This window comes from Ochlerotatus camptorhynchus, unplaced genomic scaffold (assembly GCF_037179485.1).
Source record: "Ochlerotatus camptorhynchus isolate MF236.1 unplaced genomic scaffold, CSIRO-AGI_Acam_v1.1 ptg000025l, whole genome shotgun sequence".
NCBI classification, from domain to species: domain Eukaryota; kingdom Metazoa; phylum Arthropoda; class Insecta; order Diptera; family Culicidae; genus Ochlerotatus; species Ochlerotatus camptorhynchus.
Window position 1 is genome coordinate 1364774 of NW_027040517.1, and position 27869 is coordinate 1392642.

General features: G+C 40.5%; 1 protein-coding gene across 1 annotated transcript; it reads left to right on the forward strand.

The window, feature by feature from the left end:
* Nucleotides 1–1321: 1321 nt before the first annotated feature.
* Nucleotides 1322–27639, forward strand: ACOX1 (acyl-CoA oxidase 1). Its single transcript, XM_065229851.1, has 9 exons — nucleotides 1322–1903; nucleotides 16100–16259; nucleotides 16326–16618; nucleotides 16678–17083; nucleotides 17163–17516; nucleotides 26703–26855; nucleotides 26932–27190; nucleotides 27255–27455; nucleotides 27520–27639. Exons 1-9 carry the CDS (start codon nucleotides 1780–1782, stop codon nucleotides 27577–27579), a joined length of 2010 nt encoding a protein of 669 aa, XP_065085923.1. The 5' UTR covers nucleotides 1322–1779; the 3' UTR covers nucleotides 27580–27639.
* The last annotated feature ends 230 nt before the right edge of the window (nucleotides 27640–27869 follow it).

The window sequence follows — 27869 nt, forward strand, 5'->3', positions numbered from 1 at the left end:
AATGGATTATCTTATAGCGCAAATTTATTAGACTTCCACATAACAGGAATATGTCAAATTGGTTCAGTGTAGCCATGTGAACGGTTTTAGAATATTGTTTACACTGTGGCTTGAAAGTATCCAACCGAACTCTAAAATTTCAGCAATTTTGGAACACTGGAACTATTTTAAATAAAAGCTATTATATTAGAAAAAATCACCATCTTAGCGCCCCTTGGTGGGACTTGCGAGCTGTCAACGAATAGATTTAGTGCCAACGATCAAAAATTTAAATCTTGATTTAAAAATCGAGATTAATGTCTACGGAATCGATAAAAATATCGTGCTCAGAAAACAAAACTCTATCAGATGATGTATATCAATTGGTATATTTTTCGAATATAAACAACCCAATTGGACTTTTTTAAACAATTAATGGGTACTTTCAAGTTAGCTTGGATACGAATGAATAAAAGTGACTCACAACTGAGTAAGAACCAGCTGCGCTGGTGGTGTAGTGGTAAACGCACTCCGGTGGCAGAAACGTCATCCACCAACATTTTGCTTGAAGCCAAAGTTGTTGGTTCTTTGGCTCGATTATCTGCCAATCTAAGACAGCTGATGCAAAAATTGAGAAATTATGCTCCGTCTACATAGATGTTTGATTTGTTGCGCGGAAAAATAATCGTGAGTAAACGTGACTGCCTCTCTCTCCAAAGGGCCTGGGTTCAATCCCAGTCGGCGCCATCGGGATTTTCTAAGGCATAACATCTCTGATTAACCCTTGCTTCGATGGGGAAGTAAAGCCGGAATATGGAAATAAAAATGAGTAAAGTGCCTCACTTTCTGAGTTAGTTTCGTTTATAGTGTGTCGTATTCAATGGATGTTCCCAAAAGAGCTTTCAATGGCAATTCGAATATGAATGAAAGCTTATTGTTCGTGTGTCATTCGTTGTTGTCCGTCGTCCGTCATTAAAATTTATGTTTCCCCTAGAGAGAGACCCACTCTAGTTTCCCGAGTTTCCCCAATCTCATCTCATTTCAGTCAGTAGCGTGTCGTCCCGTCCGTCGACTCACTCCGCAACTCCGTCAGTATAAATCAGTTCATATTTTGTTGTTATACAATGTTATTGTTGAAGTCCGAGAATTGCTTTTGTTTTAGTTGTTGACAGTTTTTCGATATTTTCTTTTTATTATTTAATACGTGTAATATTTAAAATTCTCGTGTATTCTCTCAGGTTAAAGTTTTGTTGTATGCACGTAGGTATGTTCAATCTTCCGAATCTGTGGCTCGAATAACAATATAAAGAAATACAAGTGATAGCATACGGTTTCTTATCAGTTAAGTAACGTTTTTTGCTATTTTTGCAAGAGCTGTAAAAAGTTATCAAAAGCGCTGCTGCATAAAGTTGACTGGTAGACTCGCACTTAAGCTCGTCGCTCGAGTAAGTGAATACGTGTGTAAGTGCACAGCTAGCTCTCAGTGCTGTCTCGAAATAAGTGAGTTGTGAGTTGTTACGATCCAAAGGTTAATTCCAGTGATTATCATCTAGAGTAATCTACAAAACTGATGGTCATAACCCTGTGTTTAGAGCAACTTTCTCACATCAGTCGTTTGAGTGAATTACTGGAATTCAGACCAAGGCAGGGAGTTATACTAGCTCAATTGTTGCGTCCTATACCTAGTAAAAAGTAGTGAATAATTCACATCAGTAATTGAGGTCAGTGGTACATCGCGTGCATATCTCCCAGTCGTCAATAGAGCAGAGGAAAGTAATCGTCGTACGCACAACAGCAAATATGCCGAGCTCGAAGGTCAACCAGGATCTACAGAACGAGCGCAAAAAATGCAGCTTCAAAAACGAAGATTTCACCTTATGGTGGCAAGGTGGAGAGGCCAAATTAAAGGAAAAACGATCGCGAGGTAAGTTTATAATGATAATGCATTTTTTGCTGCCGGATCCCAACAATGTATCTGTATATTAATATTTAGGTATATTAATGAGTAATAAGCGAACCGATGTGACACACAAGTGGTAGTGTCGCTCATTACTTGTGGACTTAGCTAGTTACACACAAGTATGTGTGTTATGGACATGTTGCTTCAAAAGAAGATTGCGTAAATAAACAGATTTTAGGTACTTGTCAGTATTTGTCAATCATGAATGCGTAATTAGCTGTTCTGGTGGATCTATTAGACCATCTTGTCGGTGCTCAAATTATCAAATTATCTGATTTTCTGTTCTTCGCAAAAAAAAAATCCTTGGGCGAAAATTTCCCTTGACAACATACACTTTGGACGATGCTTCACAGCAACCCTCGCCACTACATTTCCAAAGATAGAGTATTGGTGGTAAATATGTAAATATGCTAGCAAATCGTCATGCTTGCTCTTTCGCAGTTAGTAATACCTAGCGATGTGAGGGCGATCCGCTCCCGAGCTGTTCTAAAGACCCGATTCACTAAAGTGAGCTTTAGTGGTTCATTTTTTAGCATCTCATCACCTCACTGATATCATGTATTTACACTAATACAGCCATTCCATAGCAAAACGATATAGTTATGTTCCTTATCACAAATTATTAGAAATTATTAATTAATTAATTATATGTATTATTTTTTTATTTTATCATTAGGGTATTTCCATGTTAGGGTGGTCCAAAAAATCGATTTTTTTCAGAAATTCATAACTGGGCCGATTTAAAAGATCATTGATTTAAAGTGACTGTAACATGGTCACCACAACTACCATGCGTTGTTGCATAGGAGTATTGAGCGAAAACTTTATAACTTCAAACAAATATAACTGAAATACGAAAAAGAACACATCGCTGATTTTTTTATATATTGTGCCTAAATTTTCAAGGAAAAATATATTGCACCCTCTGTCTACAAACCATGAAAACCATAAATAAATAAATAAATGTATAAATAAATAAATAATCCCCCTAATTCTGCGAGTCACGTGACTCTCTCTCACCGGTGAGGTGACAATTGTCACCTCGTGTGAGGTGACTCTCCATGCAAATCAAATGGAGAGTCACCTCACACGAGGTGACTATTGTCACCTCACCGGTGAGAGAGAGTCACGTGACTCGCAGAATAAGGGGGAATATATAAATAAGTAAATAAATAAATAAATAAATAAAATCATAACAAACAAGCACAATCAATGTTTTTTGTAATTGTAATTGTTTAGTGTATAGGATGTGCCAACCGCTAAGTCTAACCCCCTAGTCTATACACCTACTTTCCTTCCCGTTGCGCTCGTCAGCTCGTGCGATACTCTAGACACACATGGGGGGTCGTATCCGGGTCCTCCCCTGGGTAGGCTCGTGTCCGGGTCCTCCCCTGGGTAGGCTCGTGTCCGTCATCTGGTCTGGTAATTTTACTTTAAAACTCACCTTTTGATTATAATATCGATAACGCTGAAACTATATGAAGGTTAGTGCTCATTATTAGGTGAGTGTTGCGATGGAGTAGTAATTGAAGGAAATGAGGTTCTGTTGTGGATTATAGGTAATTCTAAAGTAGGCACACACCTTCTTATCCTACTTACCAGTTTCGTCCAGTATAAATTGGCTGTCTCCTACCGGCGTGATCCTTTCTGACTGCTTACTCTTTCCGATGCATGTCTTATTTAATTCTTCTTTTCTTGCTCATACTTTCTCGCCATTTTTTCTTTGTTCTCATCTAGTTAGTATTGGTACATGAGAGGAAGAAAGAAATAGAACAAGTTAAGTGTGAGTTGGTTCAGTCGTTTGGGTCATGGTGTTGTGTTCCCTATTTTATTTGCCTCTATTTCGCTCTCAGATCGCAACGGTTGACCCTCCCCCAAACTATTGTGGATGACGAAGAGAACCCATATTTGGTAACCTCTAGCGAGCTGCAATGCTCGATATTAATAACAAACTAATCTAGAACTGGGCTCAAACATATAACGTTTTCTAAGACTGATCATGATTAATACTGTATGAATAATGATAAATGCATGAAGAAAAGACGATCCCGAAAGAACGTTCCCTAGCATGTTAGCAATGTTAAAATACGATTCCCAAGGAATTTTGAGCGGAACCTGGAATCCTCTTCACAATCGCCATGAAATTTTCCACAGAGCTGAACTAAAACAATTGACTTGGAATTCTAGTCAAAACTGTTTTAGAACTAGGACATTTTCTCTGAAATACCTTGCTGTTAAACCCGTCGAAGATGAACAAAATAAAACAATAATCTTGCAAATGCGTCAATCCGTTCTCGAGTTATAACCAAGGTTGCAAATACTCATTTCAGCTTAAACAATGTTTTTCTAAATTATGAAATAATTAGATGCCATGATCAAATTTTGAATTGGTAGAATACAAGAAGAGGTTGCAAAGAATGTGTTTGACATATTAAACCTGTTTATTTCACTTCATGAGAGTCACAATCAGCGATTTTTCACAAACTCACTCACTCACTCACTCACTCAGCGATCAGAAAATCGCTGATTGTGACTCATAGAAAGTAAAATTTAGAGGTTATATGTTTCAAACGCATACTTTGTAACCTCTTCTTGTAAGTTACAAGTTAAACATGCCATCATACCAATTTTTTTTGGTTTTATTATTCCGAAAAACATTATTTTAGCTGAAATGAGTATTTGCAACCTTGGTTATAACGTGACTAAGAAAAAAATTTCATAGAGGCTCAACCGGGAAATTTTCCAAAATTTCGGGAAAAAACGGGAAACTGCTAATTGGGATTTGCTGGACACCATGCGACAGAGTGTGTCACACGACTTGCATCTCTTTAATAGAGATCTCCAAGCGCAACTCACGAACACTAAAATCCAAAATTAAGAAGAAGAAGAACCAAAAAGGTATCGCGATATCACAACGATAAGTAACCCTAATAAACGAGTACCATACACTAACGATATCATATATGGTACGACCATAACCTTAAAGTTGGGATGATATTCCGAATTGGTGGTACGGCGCTCCTCCTTATGGTTATTGTTTAAATTCTGGTACGCAGCTGAAAAGTAATGACGTTTTGACGTGCTATGGAATAGGACACGGAATGCTAAAGAAATTACTTTTCCTTAGCATTTCTTGACCCAGTACGCAGTTCAAAAGAAATCGGTAAAGGAAAGATCGATTACATTAGATTCGTGATCGACATGAATGTGGCGCATTCTGAATGCAATTTCACTTTCCTTGCGGAATAATGGTCTGATCAATTATTCCGTTAGATAATTTTAACGTTTGTTGTAAAAAAAGATGTTTTGAATGCATTTTAACAACATAAGCCTAGTACGCAACTGAAAAGAAAACGGAAAAGTAATTTTTGAGGAATATTCCCAAAAGTAAATTTGACAGCTAGAGGTGTCTTTTGCTAAATTTTGAGATCATAGGTAGGTGTCGTCTAATTTTAAAATCAACAATTATCAATTTTTATGTTGTTAAAATGCATCCAAAACATCATTTTTACAACAAACGCTAAAATTACCTAACGGAATAATTGGTCAGACCATTATTCCGCAAGGAAAATGAAATTCCATCAGAATGCGCCACCTTCATATCGATCACGATACTAATGTAATCGATGTGTTATGTTATGTGATGTTACCGATTTCTTTTGAACTGCGTACTGGGTCAAGAAATGCTAATTGAAAGAAATTTCTTTAGCATTCCGTGTCCTATCCCGTAGCACGTAAAAACATCGTTACTTTTCAGCTGCGTACCATGCTATAAAAACTGATAATTCAGTGCCAACATTTCAAAGGGGCGTAATTGCATTTGTAAACAATGGCTTTAGCCATAGATTTCTCGCAAATAAAATCTCACTGGAATGTTTCCTCTACCAGCTAGCATTGTAATTTTGGAGAGGTAAGATATCATTCGCGAGAAATTGACGGCTAAAGTCATTGTTTACAAAAGCAATTACGCCCCTTTGAAATGTTGACACTGAATTGTTGATTTTAAAATAAAACGACACCCCCCTATGATCTCAAAATTTAGCAAAAGACACCTCCCTACACAGCAAAAAAAGTTGTTGAATATTACATCGAAACTGCTGCAACCAGGTCAATCTATCGGTTGTGCAATATCACATTGTACGATGTACATCGATTTTGCGAACAAAATTACATCCATTGATGTAATATTGTATCTGCTTTTTGCTATTACATCATTATTTCATACATCAGTTTGAATTACGTTGATCGATATTACATTTTTTTTTGCTGTGTATAGCTGTCAAATTTACTTTTGGGAATATTCCTTAAAAATTACTTTTCCGTTTTCTTTTCAACTGCGTACACACCAAATTTGAGATTTATGAATTTCAGTAAATAGATTTATAGATTTCAGTAAAACGAATTGCTGGATCATGATCAGCAAAGCAATGCTTTACTGAAAGACAGCAAACGATATTTTTTACCGAAAAATACAGCTAACATAAACGCATAAACGGTTTGCTGGACACCACCCAGTAATGAACTGTCAAACTGTTAGCGTCACAGTCGCAAGTACGTACGCACCAATGAGTACAGAGAGAGGTGAAGCAGATCGTGAAATATTGTTGTATTAGTAAACCAAAAAATCAACGTAAACGCAAGTAGTGACGTCTCTCATTGCTTGTATCGTACAGGGGTTTTACTCACACAACTTAACCGATTGCTTCACCTCTGTAATCCAACTCATTGCGTACGCACCACATAGGAGGAGGAGGAAGTAATTAAAATTAAATACACTGATACACTGGTTGTATCTAATAAAATATAAATGGCAACGAGCCAGGTGATCTTGTCGGTGACTCTATATTATTTGTGTATTTGTATCAACAATCTTCTTCAGAAGCTGCACGCTCCTAATAAGAAAAATATCGGTTTACTGACTCTATTCAGTAAAATGCTGCTAAATGACAGAATTTTGGGTTGCTGAAAAAATCAGTAAAAATGAAATCTGAAATCTTTACTGATTTTCAGTAAAATGTTGTCATTTTGACAGAAGTTGGAATGGCTGGAAGATACAGCAGCATTATTTTGCTGGAAAGTTTGCTGATCTTTCATCAAGTCTAAAATCAGCAAAATTTTACTGATATTCAGCGATTTGAATTTGGTGTGTACCAGGCTTTAGACGTAGACGGGAAGGGAATAATAAGACAGCTACACTGTTCCAAAACATCAATACCTTTTGTATGAATCCTCAAACCATTCATATCGAAACATCGAAATCGCATATGTAAATGATAGATGCAATTCTATGACGATTCTTTTATTTGAAATAAGGTGAAGTCCCTTTCGAATATATGATGAACATTGAGACGTGAAGTGAACGGATCTCCAGTTGAAATACGTAAAGCTTTCTGCAAGAATGATTGTCATCCCAAATTGAAATGCATATGGTACTGGTTCAACCTTTTAACGAAAATCATTCAAAATGATGATGCGAAAAATTCAATCGTACGTCATTTGCTGATCTGAGCTGGCACACGACGTGAAAACAAAGCCATCGTTTTAAAAATTAGTACGAACATCATGAGTAAAGATCGGAAAACCGAAGTTAAACTGTTACGAGGTAGAGGGAGTGCTATTCCCTTTACTAATAGACGTTTTTTTTTTAGATTATCCATGATGATGGAATGGCTATTTACACGATGGAGATAAAAAATAAATGGTTAAAATTTGATTCATTTTTGCATATCATACTATTCGCATATCATTATCCTCTTCCTCTTAGCACTGTATGTTTTGCATTCATTTCTGAAACAAGCATCCCTAATTGGTGATCAGAAGTTGTTGCTCCCTCGTGGCGAATGCAAGAACTATCGATGTTATTGCGCATTTTGCACCACTTTAGACTCCTGTGGAAAAAAATGCCCTGTAATGTTTTCGAAGAGGCAAAAAACCTACATATTTGAGAGCAGTAGCAGCTTTAAAACAGTATTGGAAAGCTACACTAGAAAATTCGAACTCTAGAAAACTTTAAAAAGCTCAATATTTAAATTGTATGACTAGTGCTTATATACTGGATGCGAACCAGCCCCAGGCTGAAACCTCCTTAATAAAGAAAACTTAACTTATCTTGGTGCTTATTTATTACCCCAAAAAAGAATGCTAAAATAAAACGGGCGGAGAAATTTTTTTTTGGTTCTTTTGAAAAAAAAAATTGGTCCCTTTTATCCACGTACCCCTCTGTATGTGCGCGTTCTTTTTTACGCTTTTGTTGCCTCTTGGTAGTGTTCATGTTTTGCACTTAAAAAAAAAAAAAAATTACACATAAAATCAGTGATGTCCGATTTTTTTACTAGTCGATTAATAAACTAATCCATTTTTTTTTGCTTTGCTGCCATTTTTCCTCCAGTGAGTGTGAAAGACATGTTTGAAACGATGGGTAGTGATCCTCTGTAGAAATTAATACAAAATGCATCACCATCCATGTGTGGAAATTAGTGCAAACTACACACACAATTTACAATAAACGTAATTAATTCCCTCGCTAATCCGGCTCTTGTTAATTCAACATAAATCAGTGGCGTCACCCTAACCTCAATCTACCTGTTCAACAACTCTCAAAACGTAAACAAACAAAACAATATTGGTTCCAATGGATACAAATCAGTGAAACTAGAAGACCCTATGCCCTTTGAAACTGATTTGAATGTAAACATGACCCTAAATAACGTTTTCAAAGTTGTTGAACAGGTAAAAAGTGAGGTTACGCGACGCCACTGACATAAATGTCTCTTATGGAGCTTTTTACATGGTAACATTAATTTTTATAGATCAACGCCGCTAATCCTGCCACAAATTTGTTGGATTACCGGGGGATACTGTACTTGGCATTATATAACCGATTATTCGAATAAAAATCGGACATCCCTAGATGAGTCTGAAAAGTCATTTTGACATCCAATGTCAATGTCAAATCTAGATCAACAATAGAAAATGGCCCATCAGCATTTGTTAACAAACCGTTCCAAAGCCCATTCCTCACAAATCGAAGGCTGCTCACACAAACTAACACCATGTAGGTGGAAGTTTCCCCCTTTCCCCTATCCGATTATGGTGTTGGTTTGCGTGGGTGGCCCTTTTCTATTGTTGATCAAGAAATCAAGAACAACATGTGAAAAGGGCATACAAGCTTTTTGTAAACAAACCTTCTTATGCCCTTTTCTCATCACCCATATGACACAAACGCAACCCATCAACATCACCGGGTAGGGGAAACTTTCCGCTTCCCGATGATGTTGTTGGTTTGCGTGGCCGACCCTCGGTTGGCGAGAAAAGGGCCTACAAAGGTTTGTTTACTAAAAACTTGTATGCCCTTTTCACGTGTGGCTCTTGAAATATAAGGGCTCTAATAATACAGCTTTCTCAGTAAAATGTACGGATGGATTTGAGGGTCGGAATTAACAGTTGATCCGAGCCACGCAAATTAACAATGCCATTCCATAAAGGAAGTTTGTTCTATCAGATGCTGGTGTTAGTTGCTTGGCCCACTTAGCAATGGAACAAAATAATTTGAGTCGATTTCGGATTTGAATTAACGGATTTGAAAACGGTTTTCACTCAAGTGCATAATATTCCTTATATCAGTGGCTCCCAACCTTTTTGCTATAGCGGCGCATTTTGAAATTTTCTAAAAAAGCCGCGGCGCACCAATATTTAATAGAAAAAAGGGCGGATTTCTTTATAGAGCATGAAGTTTGTTTTGTTTTTTTTAATGCGTTTATTTTTATAGGGTCATTTGCCGTAGCTTTGCGGAGCCGATATTCGTCGTTTGGGTTACAAAATTACTTAAAACTAACGTTAGTAAAGCGGGGGCCGATTACTCGCGGCTATCTCGAGGTTAGGGGTGACAAATTGTAACAAACGGGTGGCAGGGTAGGGATTGAGAACACAAGGTTTTTTAGAGCAATGTGCTCTTGATCTAGAACTAAGCGACATACTGGAGAAAAAGACAAACATGGGGGTACACCGATGCAGACCTAGCAACTTGAGAGAGCACAAGATGTCACTAACTACTAAATCCTCAGATCGATCTGTTTTAAAAACACATAAATTAAATTAAAATAATCGAGATCTCGGCTTGTCAAGATGTCTCTACCGGGCCGCAAAGGTTGTTTTCCTCGGGCCCTGAGGGATGCGGATAACTCGGATCTAGCAACACAATGGAGGGTGCATGACCAAAGCACTTGGTCGATAGCGCGATTCGGAGGCAACGGTATTGAACCCGTTGCAGCTTCAGGATATGTATTTTTGCCGCGGATTGAAAGCAGAAGCTACCGTACTCTAGAACCGACAAGAAGGTTGTTCGATACAACCTGATCAGATCTTCCGGCTGTGCTCCCCACCAAGTTCCAGTAATTGTACGAAGAAAATTGATTCTTTGTTGGCATTTTTGTTTCACATGCGCAATATGTTTTCCCCACGTGCTTTTGGAATCGAACCGGACACCTAAATACTTGAAAGATATACTTGGAGTGATTGTTCGACCCTTTAGCTGAAGCTGTAACTGTGCAGGATGATGCTTCCTAGAAAAAAGAACCAACTCAGTTTTCTCCGGAGAGAATTCGATACCCAGCTTCAAAGCCCAAGTAGGCAAATTGTCTAAGGTATCTTGCAATGGTCCTTGCAGGTCCGGTGCACTTTGCCCTATAACGGACACAACGCCGTCATCTGCAAGCTGCCTTAGCGAGCAATTTTCATCAAGACAACCATCAATGTCTTTTACATAAAAATTATAAAGAAGGGGGTTTAAACATGAGCCCTGGGGGAGACCCATGTAACTAATTCGTGAAGTTGTCGAGTTTCCATGAGAGAAGCTCATATATTTCTCAGACAACAAGTTGTTCAAATAGTTGTTCATAATTGGTGAAAGCCCACTATCGTGGAGTTTATCCGAAAGGACATCGATACAAACAGAATCAAAAGCCCCCTTAATGTCCAAGAAAACTGAAACCATTTCAATTTCAACAACTTCCTCGAGACTTTCGTGTGAGGTGGAATTAAGAGTTTCGTCTTCTGAGATGGAAAGCGACCATCCCCCGCCTTTATCATTTTCATCCATTGCGGTTAAATATCGCCGCAATGGTGTTTTAATAATTGCAGTAATTTCAAATAATCTCAAAAATATAAAAAAAAATGTTAACCAAAAAAAAAAAGTTTGATATAGTTTCACTCTCCTAGAGAGTAATACGAGAAGAAAAAAAAATCAATAAAAAAGAAAAAAAAATACATATATATATAATTTTGGATCACCCTAACTATCCTCTACTTAAAAATAGTACGAGAAAAAAATCAAGAAAAAAAAATTATAGATATATACTATTTACAAAATTTTGGACCACCCTAATTATGACCCAACCTAATCTAATATTGGACCAGGGAAACAAGGGAGATACGATACTGGTGAACACAAAGCGACACGATATACCTATTGCACTGAGGCGGCAGATGACTGGTGCGATGCTATTGTTTGCCCCAACGGCTGTTGGGTCGATAACCTTGTAGCTGGTATGCCTCGGTCGTCTTGGTAGGCAATTTAACGTGCTTTCGTTGTTGCTATCAATGGGATGATGTGATGATGTGATGATGATAAGTTAAAGCTGGACCGTAATCAAAGCGCTCGGCGTATGATTAACGGCTTCCTCACTCGCGCACTAGCTGTATTAACACTAGGCCAACTAACTTTGGCGAGAAAAAACCCTCGCGTGGGGAAAAACTCAAAAACTCAAATACTAGTGTCGTACACCGTGTCGTAGCTTCCATTGAAATCGCAAATGATTTTCATCCATAAACAAAATTAATGGAATTCATCTGAATTTCACATAACATTTATGCGATCACGTTAATTTTATATGATTTTTCATATGAATTTCATCGGTCTCATAAAATTCATGTGATTTTGTGGTGAAATGTTTAGCTATGTGATCACATGAAAGCTATGTGAAATTCACATGGTTTTCATTCATTAGATATGTGATAAATTTTTTGAGTGTACCGATGCGACTTGACCGGCTCAGCGTGCGAGACGGAATGATGTTTTGGTTTTATATAGGGGAAATGGATGTAATGTCGGCCAAAATGCTCCTTATTTGGGCCCATACATAAATTCAGCAATCGACTAAATTTTCAATAGCCATCCGTCGTACCGTCCCAATGACGCGTTGATCTAGATAAAATTGATAAATAGCAGATTTTTAGCGATGGGCCCAATGTTGGATCCATAGGCCAACACTAGAGAAATTTTCCCTACTTTTCCTGCAATTTATCAAGCTTTTTGATCCCCAAAAACGTACAAAATAAGGCAAATTTCCAATTTCAAAAGTGAAAATTCTGATGTGAGTCATGTTTGACAGATGTTTTACATTTTTATCACCGCTACGACAACAGCGCCACGGGTGGCCGGTGGTTGGTTGGATTTCACTATTGCAGGGGGAGAGATTTGAGACCACTTCTCAACTACAGAAGTGAACAGAGGATATATTGATTTTTTTATTACATGTTTGAATATTAGGCACTGGTCATGAATGAATTTGGAAAAAAAAAATACGTTCCCTAGATGGATTTTAATATAGGGGAAAAGTTGGCTTCGGCAATACCTTAACCTATTATCGTCAGGGGGGTAAACAAAGTCCTAGAGCACTCAAATTTGGCCAATAGTTGCTCTGAAACACAATGTATCCACATGCCAAAATTGAGCTCTCAAGCACGTTGTTTACCCCCTGACGATAATAGGTTAAGGTATTGCCGAAGAGAACTTTTCCCCTATATTTTTTTAATGAGCCTGCGGCGCACCTGGGAAAGCTTCGCGGCGCACCAGGGCGTTGGATGGGAAGTACTGATCTAGACATTTTCTTCAGTGCATGAACTTAAATTCTCCGGTGCATTCGTCCATATACGTGTTCTCAAACTCTCTTCAAGTGTTATTATTTATTTTTCTGACGCATTTTTGAGGTTCTTTGAATTTCGTTTCGGTTCTCTAGACATACTGAATTTTCATATACATTTTCAAGATTTCCTATTTTTTTAAGTTTTCTAAAATTCTTTGAAGAACCGAAAACTGCTATAGTTGCCAACATTAGCTTGAGCTTGCTTGAGCTTGATTGACCGCCCACGGTTGCTACTCTGTTACTGCCAGATCAGCTGTAATTACACAGAGAACCAATAGACGATGCTTGGGACTAGCAATCATCCTCAATGTGTAAAAACTGGTGATCTTAAATTAGGCAATACCAACGCCGGCCGCGCCCGAACACAGGTCAAGAAAGGAATGGGAAGGATTGTGTTGACATGACACTCGCTTTGATGGAAGCCGAGAACACCTCTGCACTTCCACGAGGAATCACTGGGATGTTGGATAAGAGGGTTGGGTTTGCAGCAGGGTTCGTTTTGGTAAACGATAAGCTGAATTGATGTCCTAACGATCATATACCGCGAAGGAACTTGGGACTAAACCCACGGTCTTCTGCTCAGTAAGCAAAAACGTTTGCCACTAGGCAGACGAGCACCTTTTTAATCACCGAGTTGCTGTTATTACCATGTAGTCATATTAACAAATAAAACGATTGACGAATCTTGAATGTGGATGGGCCTGAGATTAGACTCATGATGTCCTGCTCAGTAAGCAAAAACGGTTGCTCTAAGGCCACCGAGCCCCTCATATCACATAATACCGTTGCTCAAATTTGTGTATCCATTCAAACCCGGAACCAACGACAACAACGAGTTTCGCAAAATACACGATACACAAGCGATTTTACCATAAATCTCTTTGATATGTAAGGACCTGGGACCGCGTTTTTCTGCTCAGTAAGCAGGCCACTGTAACCGACGATCTTTCAAATCCGAAAACTAAAAACTACGAAAAAGTACTTAGGCCTTCATTAAGTTCCACTTTCACGCGACGTTCAATGACAGGGTCCTATCCAGGATTACATCTGAAAAATCCAAACCTGGCCAACGCCCACCCTAAACCTAAACCTGTTCTAATCCACCTGAAATGACTAACGAATGGAAGACTTTGACTACCCAGCCATGCAATAGTCTCATTCCGTGCCTTATGGCAACTTGATGATTCTATTGCGCTCATCTTTTGGCACCACCCAGGGGAGACTTAGTCCTGTACCCAATGCTTAACTTATCTCCATTCCACTCAGCTACTCGCAATTTCTTGTGATATAGTGGGCGGAATATTATTATATGAGACAATTCAATACAGACGTCTTTCCAAATTTGGCAGATCGACAGGTAATCGGCGAGTTAACACGATAGTTGCTATTCAACAACTCGACAACGTCCCATCGTCAACGCCTGCTATGAGAATTTCCCATTGCAGACGCCAACGAAATGACGTCATCGAGCTATCGATCAACTACCCTGGTTATCGCCTGGTACCTTATAGCACGATGCTAGGAGGCGAATCGGAAGAATCGATGAGGTACCTCTCCCCCACTGCTATAGTTGCCAACATTAGAGCCATTTACCCTATGTGAAATTTTTCCAGCTACAACTTTGCTGAACAGCTGTGCCGGTGGTGTAGTGGTAAGCGTGATTACCTCTCACCCCAGCAGGCCTGGGTTCAATCCCAGTCGGCGCCGTCGGGATGTTCTGAGGCATAACATCCCTTCGGAAGGGAAGTAAAGCCGTTGGTCCCCGGTTCATGAGTTGATGGGTCGATAGGTAGGGTCCAGGTGTGGGAGCTGCCTTCCTGGCGTCGGTAGCATTGGTGCTCAGCACGGAAAACAAGATCGACGGAAAACAAACCAAGGAAAAAAAAAAAAAACTTTGCTGAAGACCACGCTTTGATTGAACGTTCTGAAAAATAGTTGTAGACCAGGATGCAAAAATGAATGAATGAAGGATTATCCAGTGAATGTATCCTTCACTGTGCTTTTTAACACTAACTGGAGGGCGTATTTTGTTCCATTTTCTTCTGTTCCTGGGAGAGGGAAAGGGAGGGGTCGAAATTCGAACATCCAGATAGTGTCAAAAAGCACAGTGATGGATACATTTATTCATACAAACAGGCCCCCATAGACCTTTTTGACGTTCAATCGTCTTTCTATATCTAGCACACATGGATGAATGAACGGTTTGTTTTCCCACTAATCTGTTTCCCTTTTGCTCGCACTCGTTCGATTTAAATGGTGCAGTAGTGTGCGCCGATTAAACGTCAAAAAGCTCTATGACCGAGCATGGAAAGCTGGATAGATTTATAAATATTTTAAACCGAAAATACTTTTCATGTAGCTTCCATTGGAATCGCAAATGCTTTTCATCCATAAACAAAATTAATGAAATTCATCTGAATTTCACATAACATTTATGCGATCACCTTAATTTTATATGATTTTTCATATGATTTTAATCGGCCTGATAATATTCATGTGATCTCGTGGTGAGATTTTTAGCTATGTGATCACATGAAAGCTATGTGGAGGGTCAAGTTTGTATGGCGGATCACAACCCCTTGTTCCCTGCTGCTCTTTCGATCAGTATTTAGATCCTCTACAACTGTGTCAAATTTGAACGTATTTGGCCACGATCTGGATATGCGGGAAAACTTAAATGTTTGCATGGGAAAATGTATGGTCATCACTATTCAGTTACTTGTCAATAATTTTTAAAAATGTTAAATTTTAACCAACTCTGACCATAGATTGGCATAACTATGCAGAAAAACTTTGTCCAAACCGATTCGACTTCTTTACAAAAAGTTTTTATTTTTACTGTAGGCCTAGTACTTCACGCATAAATATAAGCTCATATATATGCCTGTAGGTATACGCATAGCACATGACCTAGAGTAAAAGGGTAGTAACTTTTTGCCTAGAAGTCAAATCAATTTGTGATCTTCTACAAAGTTGTTCTGCATAGTTTTTCCAATCTAAGCTTCAGGTTTTATACCAATTTTTGAATGTTTGACAAGCAAATGAATAGTTTCGTTTCGTTTTCCGTATATATTCCCATACAAACCAACTTCGTTCGAGTTTGGCACAGTTGTTGGGGACCTCAATAAAGATCGAAAGAGCAAAAGGGAGCGGGGGGATGTTAAGATAACTCACCCTATTTTACATCGTTTTTGAGATCTCATACTGATGTCATTTTTCTAACTGTCTCCATTTGCAGAAAAATTCTTCCTATCGGAGCCTGAGTTTTTCGACAAAGTTCCATTGCACTTTTTATCCCACAAGGAGGTCTACGAAGAATCGGTCCGCAAAGCCACTGTAATTTTCCGCAAAGTGAAGCAAATGCAAGCCCAGGGCAAGGATGGCGTGGACAATTACATGTAAATCTATAGTTACCTAACTTTTCAGGATTAGAAGTTTAACTATTGAATTTTTCTACGTTTTAGGGCCCTTCTAGGAGGACTTCTAGGGTCTGGAATTCTCAAGGAAGGAAATCCTCTGGCTGTGCATTTTGTCATGTTTCTCCCTGCCCTGATGGGACATGGAACACCTGAACAACAAGCGGAGTGGATCGGGCGAGCATGGAATTGTGAAATTGTTGGAACCTACGCTCAGACTGAACTTGGTCATGGTACCTTTATCAGAGGTCTGGAGACAACTGCGACTTATGATGAAAACACCAAAGAAATTGTGCTGAACAGCCCAACGTTGTCGTCATACAAGTGGTGGCCAGGGGGACGTAAGTTACAGCATAAGGATTGTTTTGTAAATCAACCTAATGATATATTACTGTTACAGTTGGACATACCGCCAACTACTGTGTAGTAATTGCACAGCTGTACACTAAGGGCGTGTGCCATGGAATTCATCCGTTCATTGTGCAACTTCGCGATGAAGAAACTCATATGCCAATGCCGGGGATCACTATCGGAGAAATTGGCAACAAGTTAGGCATGAACGGAGTTAACAATGGATTCCTTGGTTTCAAGAATGTTCGCATTCCTCGTGCGAATATGTTGATGAAGAACGCTAAGCTGCTCGAGGATGGCTCATTCGTGAAACCGCCATCATCTGTATTGACATATGGTACGATGATGTTCGTTAGAGTGGTCATTGTAAGAGACATGGCCAATTATCTGTCGAAAGCGGTAACAATAGCCACCCGGTATTCTTGTGTGCGTCGCCAAAGCGTTATCAATCCAGAGTACGTGCATGTTGTTGTTCTCGAAAACAAAAAATCTGCAATAAATCGTATATATTATCTTATCTATTAACTCAAACAGCCAGCCAGAAGTACAAGTCATCGATCATCTTACCCAACAGTACAAGCTATTTCCAGCGATCGCTAAAAGTATAATCTTCAAACTAACTTCCGATAATTTGTGGGACATGTATAACCAGGTGACGTCCGAATTGGATAAAGGAGATCTGGAACGACTACCGGAGTTGCATGCGATCGCCTGTTGTTTGAAAGCAGTGTGTACTGCAGATGCCGCGCAAGCGGTTGAAACGTGCCGTTTGGCATGCGGCGGTCATGGCTATATGACATGTTCCAATCTGTTTGGTACATACGGTATGGTCACTGCTGCGTGCACCTACGAAGGTGAAAACACGGTGCTTCTGCTACAAACAGCCAGGTAAAAATACACATACGTATCATATATTCTACTGTGGCCTTGAACTTAGATAACCCTATTGAATTCACGAAGTAATCATTTATCAGTAAATGGAATGAAGTGACTTGCCAAAAACAGGAAGGTGTTGGATTTGCTATTCCTTCCTGCTGTTACACTCATATCTGTCCTATGTTCTTTCCTCCAAAATACATTGATTTAACTCAGATGACATTTGAAACGATTTCAGCTGGTTCGGGGCTATTCATGAACCACGTGTATAGTTTAGCGGGAATAGGCAATTTTTTTACGGTTCATATATTTTTTAAACCTAAAAAATAAATAAAGAAACTGTCATCGGTACAATCATTATTCGCTCGTTGGGGGTTTTCTCGTCGGGCTGCTTTTTAGATGAGAGTTCGCTAATTGGGTGACGTCTCAACTCTCCCAGGCCTTGACATTTAATTATTGTTACTTTAGAATAATGAGCTGTTTTGCATGAAAAACTACAGGTGAAAACGGTAAAAGTTAAGATTTCATGAATGGGTCTGAAAACTTTACTGCCGCTCATCGCAAGTCTTTGTATTTTTGTAAAAACTGAGTTTAGTACTGGAAGAACTCAACTAGAAAAGTTTGGAAATACAGGCAAACACGGGTTGTCCCATTACATAAGAAGCAATGCTACGAAGCAAACTTAAAACGCGTTTTTCTCTGCTTGCTGTGATAAGGGACAGACTTCCATGACAGGCAGTTTAGGACAGGCCCAGTGCGCTTCTATTAGAGATAAATAATGGACTCACGCCGTATCCGAAGTGGCGGATTATTCAACATTCATCTACCTCGGGGTTTTCTACACCATAAATTATAGCAAATTTGTTTTTGATTCAGTTCCAACCTGGATCGGGTATCAAGATTGGGTCTGCTCGTTGGCTGTCAAACATCAGTGTGAACGTTTGTTTTTGTAACCTGGCTCGGGTTGAGGTTCGCACTGATAATAATCTCGGGTTTGCACTGGTTCCAACCTGGATAATAAACACATTCTCTATTAGTTTGGGTGCTTATATTCTTAAATCGATTGATTTTAAAATATTTTGAACCGGCGTGTGTCCTCAAGAACAGGTGCAGTTACTGTAGGCTTCGAACTTAGGCCCCTGGCAGAGTGAATGCGAGTGACCGAGCGGACAAAAGATTTTATTATTTATTATTCTTTTTGCTGTTCGGTCGGCTTGATGCAAAAACAACAGTTATGTATATCAATGAATAACGCCAAAATATAAAGCAATGAATTTGTGAACCTGAAAACTCATCGGTGATTTTTCCGCAGTTGAATTTTGCAAGGCACTCATAGGCGAATTTATTCACGCATGAGATTTGAGTTTTTGAGCTTTTCGAACACTGGGCCTTAGACTCAACGAACTTTGAGGACAAATTTAATTACACTTTTGTAGCCGTCTTGGTGTTATTAGCGGTAATGAACCATTTAGTCATGGCTATTTTCACGCAAATGACGCCGTCCCATTGGTGGTAAGTAATAAAAATCCCCATATAGAGATAAGTAAAAGTGGAAATAATACGCTTTTGATGCATATTCTGGTCAAAAGAAGTTGACGAAAACCTAAAAAAATAACTTTGTCGTTCCCTTTTTTCCTGGGAATTATTGTTAAAATAAAGAGCCTGAATTTATAAAGAGACGACATGTCATAATTGGAACAATCGATTATCTGCCAAAGTCATATGAATAGTCATTGCAATCGAGCAGAAGTTCTGTAAAATAAATAAAATGTCGCCTCTTTATAAATTCAGGCTTTTTATGTTAAACAAGTTACAATTGAATAAAAAAGGTTTTGTCCCATACATTTTTTAACCACTTTACCACCGACAAACCGACATGAAACTTAACTCTTGATCGAGAATTTATAACGGCAGATTCAAATGTGCAGCGATCCCATCTGTCAAAACCATAGAAAATCTAGATAAACATAATTTGCCCGCAGTAGATTAGACACGAACCAACTCATACATTTTGTATGCCTGTTTGTGGCTAGGATACACATTATTCGTGAACACGGCGGCAGATGTCAGTTTTGTGCTTTGATCAGAAATTTGATGATACCACAGACAAACAGACATAACACTCGCAAGTTCTTCATCGAACAGGCATTTAACGGTCAATTTAAAAGTATCGTAGTTGGTAGTACCGCCACCTGTGGCGCGCATAGTCAATTCCCTTGCGTTTGACGTTTACACACTACCACCATCTGTTCAGCGTACTACCCACCACAGTGTACTCAACAGATGGCGGTAATGTTTTTTTTTTTTTTTTTTTATATTAATTTATTTGTACAGGCTCAATCGAATAAACTTTACAGAGCCGAGTTATCATTTTCATTATACATGATTATTGTCTTAAATCTAGAGTTAAAGGAATTGAACCGATTACTCGCGGTCGTCTCGAGGTTAGTGGAGATTTACAATTTTTTGGGTGGGGAAAGGGAGAAGGAGGTTTGAAATATGATTTATTATACAAATATTTAATTAATCCTAAAACATGAACTTATTTCTATTCATCTTGAAAACAAACATTAAAAAAAAACTACACGCACAATACACAAACTAAACACAAGGTTAATCAAACTTACAATCTAAGGTTAGTATTCTTAAAGTAAACATATATGAGTTTCATAAACTCCAGGTCACGTCTAGCCAAAATATCCCGAACTGGAACATTAGGTTGTCTACCTCGAGCCCGAAGGGAATCGCACAGCTCAGATCTGACTCCACGATGCTCAGCACAAGACCAAAGGATGTGATCGGCGTCTTGGTAACCTTGCCCACATTCACAGATTGCTGTCTCCCAGCCCAACACGAAACAAGTGAGCGTTTAACGAATAGTGATTGGACATGAGGCGAGACATCAGACGAATGAAGTCTCGACCCACATCCAACCCCTTGAACCAAGGACTCTTCGACACCTTAGGGATGATCGAATATAGCCATCGTCCCAAACTCCCTTCACTCCACTTATTCTGCCAGCTGACGAGTGACTGTTGACGATAAATGAAGAAAAATTCATTGTAGGCGATTTGTCGATCGTAAATATCGCCTTCCATAGCGCCCACCTTAGCAAGTGAGTCCGCCTTCTCATTGCCCGGAATCGAGCAATGAGATGGGACCCATGCAAAGGTGATGACAAAAGATCTTAAAGATAAAGCACTTAAAAGCTCTCGTATTTTCATGAGAAAATACGAGGAGTGCTTTACCGGCCTCATAGAGCGAATAGCCTCGACAGAACTGAGACTATCCGTAAAAATAAAATAATGATCTGGTGCAAGTGAGGCGATCGTTTCTAGCGTATAATATATTGCCGCCAGTTCAGCAACATATACGGAACAAGGAGCTTGAAGCATTCGAGAGGCGCTATGAAATTCGTTAAAAATACCAAAACCAGCGGACGACTCTATTAGTGATCCATCTGTGAAGAACGATCTTGCGGAATCAACTTGGCCAAACTTTGCAGCGTAAATTGACGGAACAATCATGGAACGATGATGTTCTGGGATTCCACGAATCTCCCGCGTCATAGATAAATCAAAACTAACTGAATTGCCGAAGTCGGAGAAGCATACACGATGGGGATTATGCTGTGAAGGGCTGACATCCTGAGTTATGTACACGTAGTACAATTACATAAAACGAGTTTGAGGGTTTAGCTCAAGAAGCTTCTCAAAGTTTTCGATTACCAGTGGGTTCATAACTTCACAACGGGTGAGGAGCCTGAGGGACAATTCCGAAAACCGATCCGATAGTGGCAACATGCCCGCCAACACTTCGAGACTCATCGTATGAGTCGAGTGCATGCATCCTAACGCGATACGAAGACAGCGATACTGGATACGTTCCAGTTTGATGATGTGAGTTTTAGCCGCCGACTGGAAGCAAAAACTACCGTACTCCAAAACCGATAAAATCGTTGTCCGGTACAACGTTAGAAGATCTTGCGGATGAGCTCCCCACCACGTTCCGGTAATTGTTCGGAGAAAATTGATCCTTTGTTGGCATTTTCGTCTCAGATACTCAATGTGGGATCTCCAGGTGCATTTGGAATCGAACCAGACCCCAAGATATTTGAAAGACATGGACTGAGTGATCGGCTTACCCAAAAGTTGAAGCTTCGGTTGTGCTGGGCTATGCTTCCTAGAAAAAACGACCAACTCAGTTTTCTCCGAGGAGAATTCGATACCTAGCTCGATAGCCCAAGTAGACAAATTATCTAAGGTATCCTGTAAGGGTCCTTGCAGGTCGACCTCTTTGAGCCCTGTCATTGACACTACTCCGTCATCTGCAAGTTGTCTCAACGTGCAGTTGTCACTTAGACAATTGTCAATTTCTCTGACGTAGAAATTATACAAAAGGGGGCTTAAACATGAGCCCTGGGGGAGACCCATGTAACTAAATCGAGAAGCTGTAGAGTTTCCATGAGAAAAGCTCATATGTTTCTCTGACAGCAAATTGTACAAAAAGTTATTAATTAATGGGGAAAGGCCACAAGCGTGGAGTTTGTCTGAAAGGACTTCAACCGATACTGAATCAAAAGCCCCCTTAATATCCAAGAACACAGAAGCCATTTGCTCTTTTTTAGCAAAAGCCAACTGGATTTCTGTGGAAAGCAACGCGAGACAGTCGTTCGTTCCCTTACCCCTACGGAAACCAAATTGAGTATCTGAGAGTAGGTGGTTCGTCTCAACCCATTTGTCGAGGCGAAAAAGGATCATTTTCTCCAACAATTTTCGAATGCACGATAACATCGCGATGGGACGATACGAGTTATGATCTGACGCGGGTTTTCCAGGCTTTTTAATGGCTATAACTCTCACTCGCCTCCAATCATCTGGAACAATATTGAACTCCAGGAACTGACAAAACAAGTTCAACATGCGCCTCTTAGCGACGTCTGGGAGGTTCTTCAACAAGTCGAACTTGATCCTATCAGCCCCCGGAGCCGAATTGCGACACGAAAGGAGCGCGAGTGAGAGCTCCAGCATTGAAAAAGGCTGGCTGATCTCGTCTACCGAATTCGTCGTTTCGCGAGGAATCATCTGTGCCGGCACGGAATCAGGACATACTTTTCGCGCGAACTTGAGAATCCACCGATCCGAGTACTCCTCGCTCTCGTTGTTTGAAGACCGGTTACGCATCCTTCGCGCCGTGTTCCAAAGCGTATTCATCGACGTTTCGCGCGATAAACCGTCCACGAATTGCCGCCAGTATCCGCGTTTCTTGGCTTTGATGAGGCTCTTGAGTTCGTGTTCAAGAGTCGAGTACGCTTCGAAATACTCGGGTGTTCCGCGATTCCGGAAAAGCTTAAACGCGTCGGACTTTTTACGATAAACCTCAGTGCATTGCTGGTCCCACCAAGGGGTAGGAGGTTTCCTACGAAAAGACGTTCCTGGAACCGGCCGAGTTTGAGCTCGAAGCGCGCTGTCCAAGATCAGATTGGAGAGGAAGTTATATTCCTCCAACGGTGGAAGCTCTTCTACCGACGACACGGCTTCATCTATCGCGGTCTTGAACGTTTTCCAATCGATATTACGGGTGAGGTCGTACGCGACGTTAACGGGTTCCGACGGATTGAACCCACTGGCAATCGAAATTTTGATCGGCAAGTGATCACTACCGTGGGGATCCTGGATCACATTCCACGTGCAATCCAACGATAATGAATTAGAGCAAAGTGTGAGGTCTAATCTACTTCCATTTGAGGATGGACCAGCCAAACGTGTTACTTCTCCATTGTTAAGAATTGTCATATTGAAGTTATCACAGAGGTCATATATCAAAGTAGAACGGTTGTCATCATACAGTTCCCCCCAGCCTGTACCGTGGGAATTAAAATCTCCCATTATCAACCGTGGAGTAGGAAGAACTGAACAGATATCTGAAAGTTGTTTTTGACTAATCGAAACTCGGGGAGGAATATACACAGAAGCAATACAAAGGCTCTTGCCTTTAACAAAAGCCTGACATGCGACAACTTCAATACCTGGAAATTGTGGAAGATTCACTCTATAGAAGGAATTTCACTTTTTGATCCCCAAAAGTACTCCTCCTCCACGCGAATCCTCACGATCCAGTCGAATAATGTTAAAACCATGAAAAGGAAGATCGATATCTGAAGAGAGCCAAGTTTCACATAGAGCAAATGCATCACAATCATTATTGTGAACCAAAAACTTAAACGATTCTATCTTAGGAATAAGACTTCGACAATTCCACTGTAGAACAGTGATCAAATCCTCGACCTCGTTTGGAAAATTATCCATCGAAGGAGATGATTGCTGCAAGGAGGGGCCACTTCAATGTCAACTGCTTCAAGAGGGTTTTCACAGTAGGAAGCATTGCCAGAACAATGCTTTTCAGAGGATCAGAAATATCGAGGTAATTGAGGATACTGTCCACAATGTTATCAAATGAGAACAACCCAGATGAAGAAGGGGCTTGTGTTCTGAAAATTGGGGCATCGGGGGTTTTGGATGTCCCCGGGAGAGGTGGAAAATCCTGGGTATAATCAGTTCTGCGGAATCCAGGAGGAGTAGAAGTCTCCTTTTTTCCACCACTCCTTGATTTGGGCAAGCTGATTTGGGGTTCTTGATCTGCAACTTTCCGCGAACGGATGCGTTTTCGTTTCCGGGCAGAACCTTCCGGAAAACTGAAAGAAACTCCCTCCTCAGCCAAGTCAGAGCCAGACTCGTCATCTGACAAAAGAGCGAAGGGATTTGTTTCGTTGGTCGATGGCTTGGCTGTCTTAAGCATTTCTGCAAAAGACCGCCTGGAACGTTCTTTAAGAGAGCGCTCTAGTTTTTCCCCGCGTTGTTTGTACACCGGACACGACGAGAGACCATGGGGAGGAGATCCTTTGCAGTACACGCATTTTGGTGCCGTGACTGTGCAGGCGCCATCCTCGTGCTTCTCCCCGCATTTGGAACAGCGTGCCTTGCTGCCACAGTGGGACGCCGTATGTCCCAACTGCTTACAGTTTTGGCAGTTCATGACCCGGGGAACGAACAAGCGCACAGGTAGTCGAAGTTTTCCCAGCTCGATATACTGAGGAAGGGCTGAACCAGAAAAGGTCACGCGAAACGAGTCTGTGGGGGTAAAACTCTTTTTGCCCTCGCTGACAGATACTGAGCCCAGTTTTTGGACATCCAGTATCTTCACCGGGGGGAGCAAGGGGTTCTTGAAACGGCCAACCGCCTGCTTCTCCAAGATCTCGGGGGTCAGACTCGCTTCGGTGACCACACCTTCGATTTCCACATCACGAGCTGGGATGTAAACTCTGTACTCGAGCGTGAAGAGCTGGGAGGCAGCAAACTCGTTAGCCTGCTTCAGGTTAGAGACGGAGACACGAAGTTTATTGTGCCTAACCTTCGTGATTTCAGTCACGGCCGAGTATCGCTTCGTCAGATCAGTGGAAATTTGCATCAAGTTCAAAGGTTTGTTTTTGGGCTGAAAGTAGACAACCCATGGCCCAGTCGAGTCATCTGGATAGGCTCGCGATCGGGGGCTTTTCTGAGACGAACCATGAATGACAGGACGTTTTCGTCTTTTCTTGCCATCGAGTGGCAAACTGGTGTCATCTTCCGACAAAATGTCCATATCGTCTTCTGACGAGACGTCCATTTTGCCGTACTAGTGGGAGCGGTAAACGCTCTACCACTGAAACGATGCTTAAAACCACACAGACACAATAAACAGAAAAAAAACTACAGACACAGAAACACAAAATTAAATTTAACTGATGGGCGAGAGAAAGAAACAGGAAAAAAAAACTTATCTGCTATACTACTACCACCGAGTGATTACACAGCAGCAGCGGAGCGACGCGCAGCGTGGGTGACCTTCGATGCGCGTGTGCGGGCGATCTTTGTAGTGGTGTGCTTGTATTAGGCTCGGCACTCAGCTGGACACACGATGATGGATGACCGGTATAAATGCGGAGGCAGATGCTGACACTCGATGACGATGATCTGTGTGCAGGTATGCGTGATCACGCACCGATGGTGCGCAAAATGGTTGGCGAATTGGCAATCGCAAAAACAATTTTCCTTCCGATGATGCCGAAAACACACTTTCTTCTCAGAAAAAAACTCACTTTCAGATAATTGTTTAGCCGGGTACTATGCCAGTAATCACTAAGCGAGAAAAAACTGATAATTTAAACCAACCGAATACCGAGAAAACTTCCGAAATACCGGAGCGCGAAACAAGTCGACTGTACTTCTTGCTAGGTCGCAGTGGGATGGCGGTAATGTTTTAGCGACGATGTTTTACAGTGAGAAATATTCAATGTGTTATGTCTGTTTGTCTGTGATGATACTATTCATGTCGGTTTGTCGGTGGCCTACCAGTCCACCAAAAAATTCAAATTTGAGAAAGAAAATTCTCTCTTACGAGCTCACTCTCTCAACATTCCATGTATTTTGATGACACTCGATTTGTGATTTCCCTTTCACAGATCACAAAATAGAGTACCTGACACTACAAAACATGTCTGGTACCTCTATATATGCAGTTACACACTCAAATTTTTTTGCCGAGATGGGCACCACCGAGCAGCTCGGTATTTTGTTTTGCTGGATCTCAGTTAAAATTGTTGCCAGTTCGTACGTGATACGTTTAGGATGATGTGCTTTTGACAGCAATTAATGATCTGGAGAAGAATGTATTTGTGAATCACAAGAATGCACAGAAATGGGTTTTTTTAAACAAAATTATTTGTTTTTGATAATAATCAGCAGTGATAGATCACTCTTATTAGGATTTTTCAATAATTTTTATTATAGGATGCTAACATAAAAGCCAGTTGGATTTTCAGTTAACCCATCGTAAAAGAGATTGTTTAATACTATTAATCTCCCTATCAAAATGCAAAATTTCCGCACCGTAGAGCCACACTCTATCTTTTCACTGAAGGTGCACTCGAGGTCGAGAGCACTCTCAAGTGTACCTTCAGTGAAAACACAGAGTGTGGCTGTGCGGTTTGTTTGTAACATTTGTATGAGCCGTGGCCATTAAACAACCCCCTTCCTTCCATAGTTCACGTGGTATATAGACATTCCCTAACAGGAAGATGACTGATCCCCGTCTCTCTCTCTCTCTCTACAGATCTTACTTTGCACCATATACTTAAACCAGCACCTCAATTTTTTTCAGATATTTACTTAAGGTGTGGACTCAGGCTCAGAAAGGACAGGAATTAGTTCCCACTGTGCAGTACCTGCAGAACTTCCTCTCTAGCAATCAACGCCAATCGTGGGATGATTCGGTGCCCGGAATAATTAAAGCACTTCAAACCGTGGCTGCTGGGTTAGTGTCTACGTCCTTAGAGAACAAAAAAATACATACCTACCATTAACTTTTCACATTCATGAACGAATTACAGAAAACTCCGCCTAGCCAGTGACCATATCGAACAGCGCAAGCGAACAGGCCGAACACCGGAGGAAGCCGTCAACCTGACATCGATAGAATTAGCACGGACAGCTGATGCTCATTGTCGTGCTTTCCTGGTCCAGTCTGGATACGAGATGATTGAAAAATCTTGCGCAACCATTCCACCCGAGTTGGCACGTGCTTTGAGAGATATCTACGAACTGTACGCATACGACGAGGCTATGAAGGTGGTCGGCGATCTACTGAGAGTAAGTGGGAAATGGATTCGCTGAACTGTTACAGATTAACCAACAAAGTGTACTGCATTTTCAGTTCACGACCATCACGGAAAGTGATATTTCACGACTGCAGCAAAAATTGGAAGATTCCCTCGCTGCTATGCGACCAAATGCTGTCAGTATTGTTGATTCGTTTGACATTCCAGACACGGTGCTCGGATCAGCACTTGGTGCATATGATGGAAATGTCTACGAACGCCTCTTCGAAGAGGCCAAAAAGAGTCCCCTGAATCAGGTAAAGCGTACCTTGTGTTACTTTTTAATACGTAAATTTACCGGTTCATACATTTAAATTCCAGGAACCAGTCAACAAATCATTCCATTTGTATCTTAAGCCGTTCATGAAGTCCAACTTGTAATTCGGCAGTAACACTATTGTTTGGCAGCGGATAAGTAAAAGAGTCTTACTTGATCAGGTTATGGTGATAGAAAATCAATTGTTAATCCATTTTATGCACATTTACCTTTGTGTTCTTAACGCAAAGCATTGAGGTGATATATTTTAATTAAAGTTATACCATTTTCGTATAAATTTTGATAAGGGAACCGTCCTGTTTTTACCGATTAGAAATGAAGAAGAATCCTAAAAGATCTTTGGCCGGACCGAGAATCGAACACACTGTCTTCAGCATGATTCGTTCGCTCAACG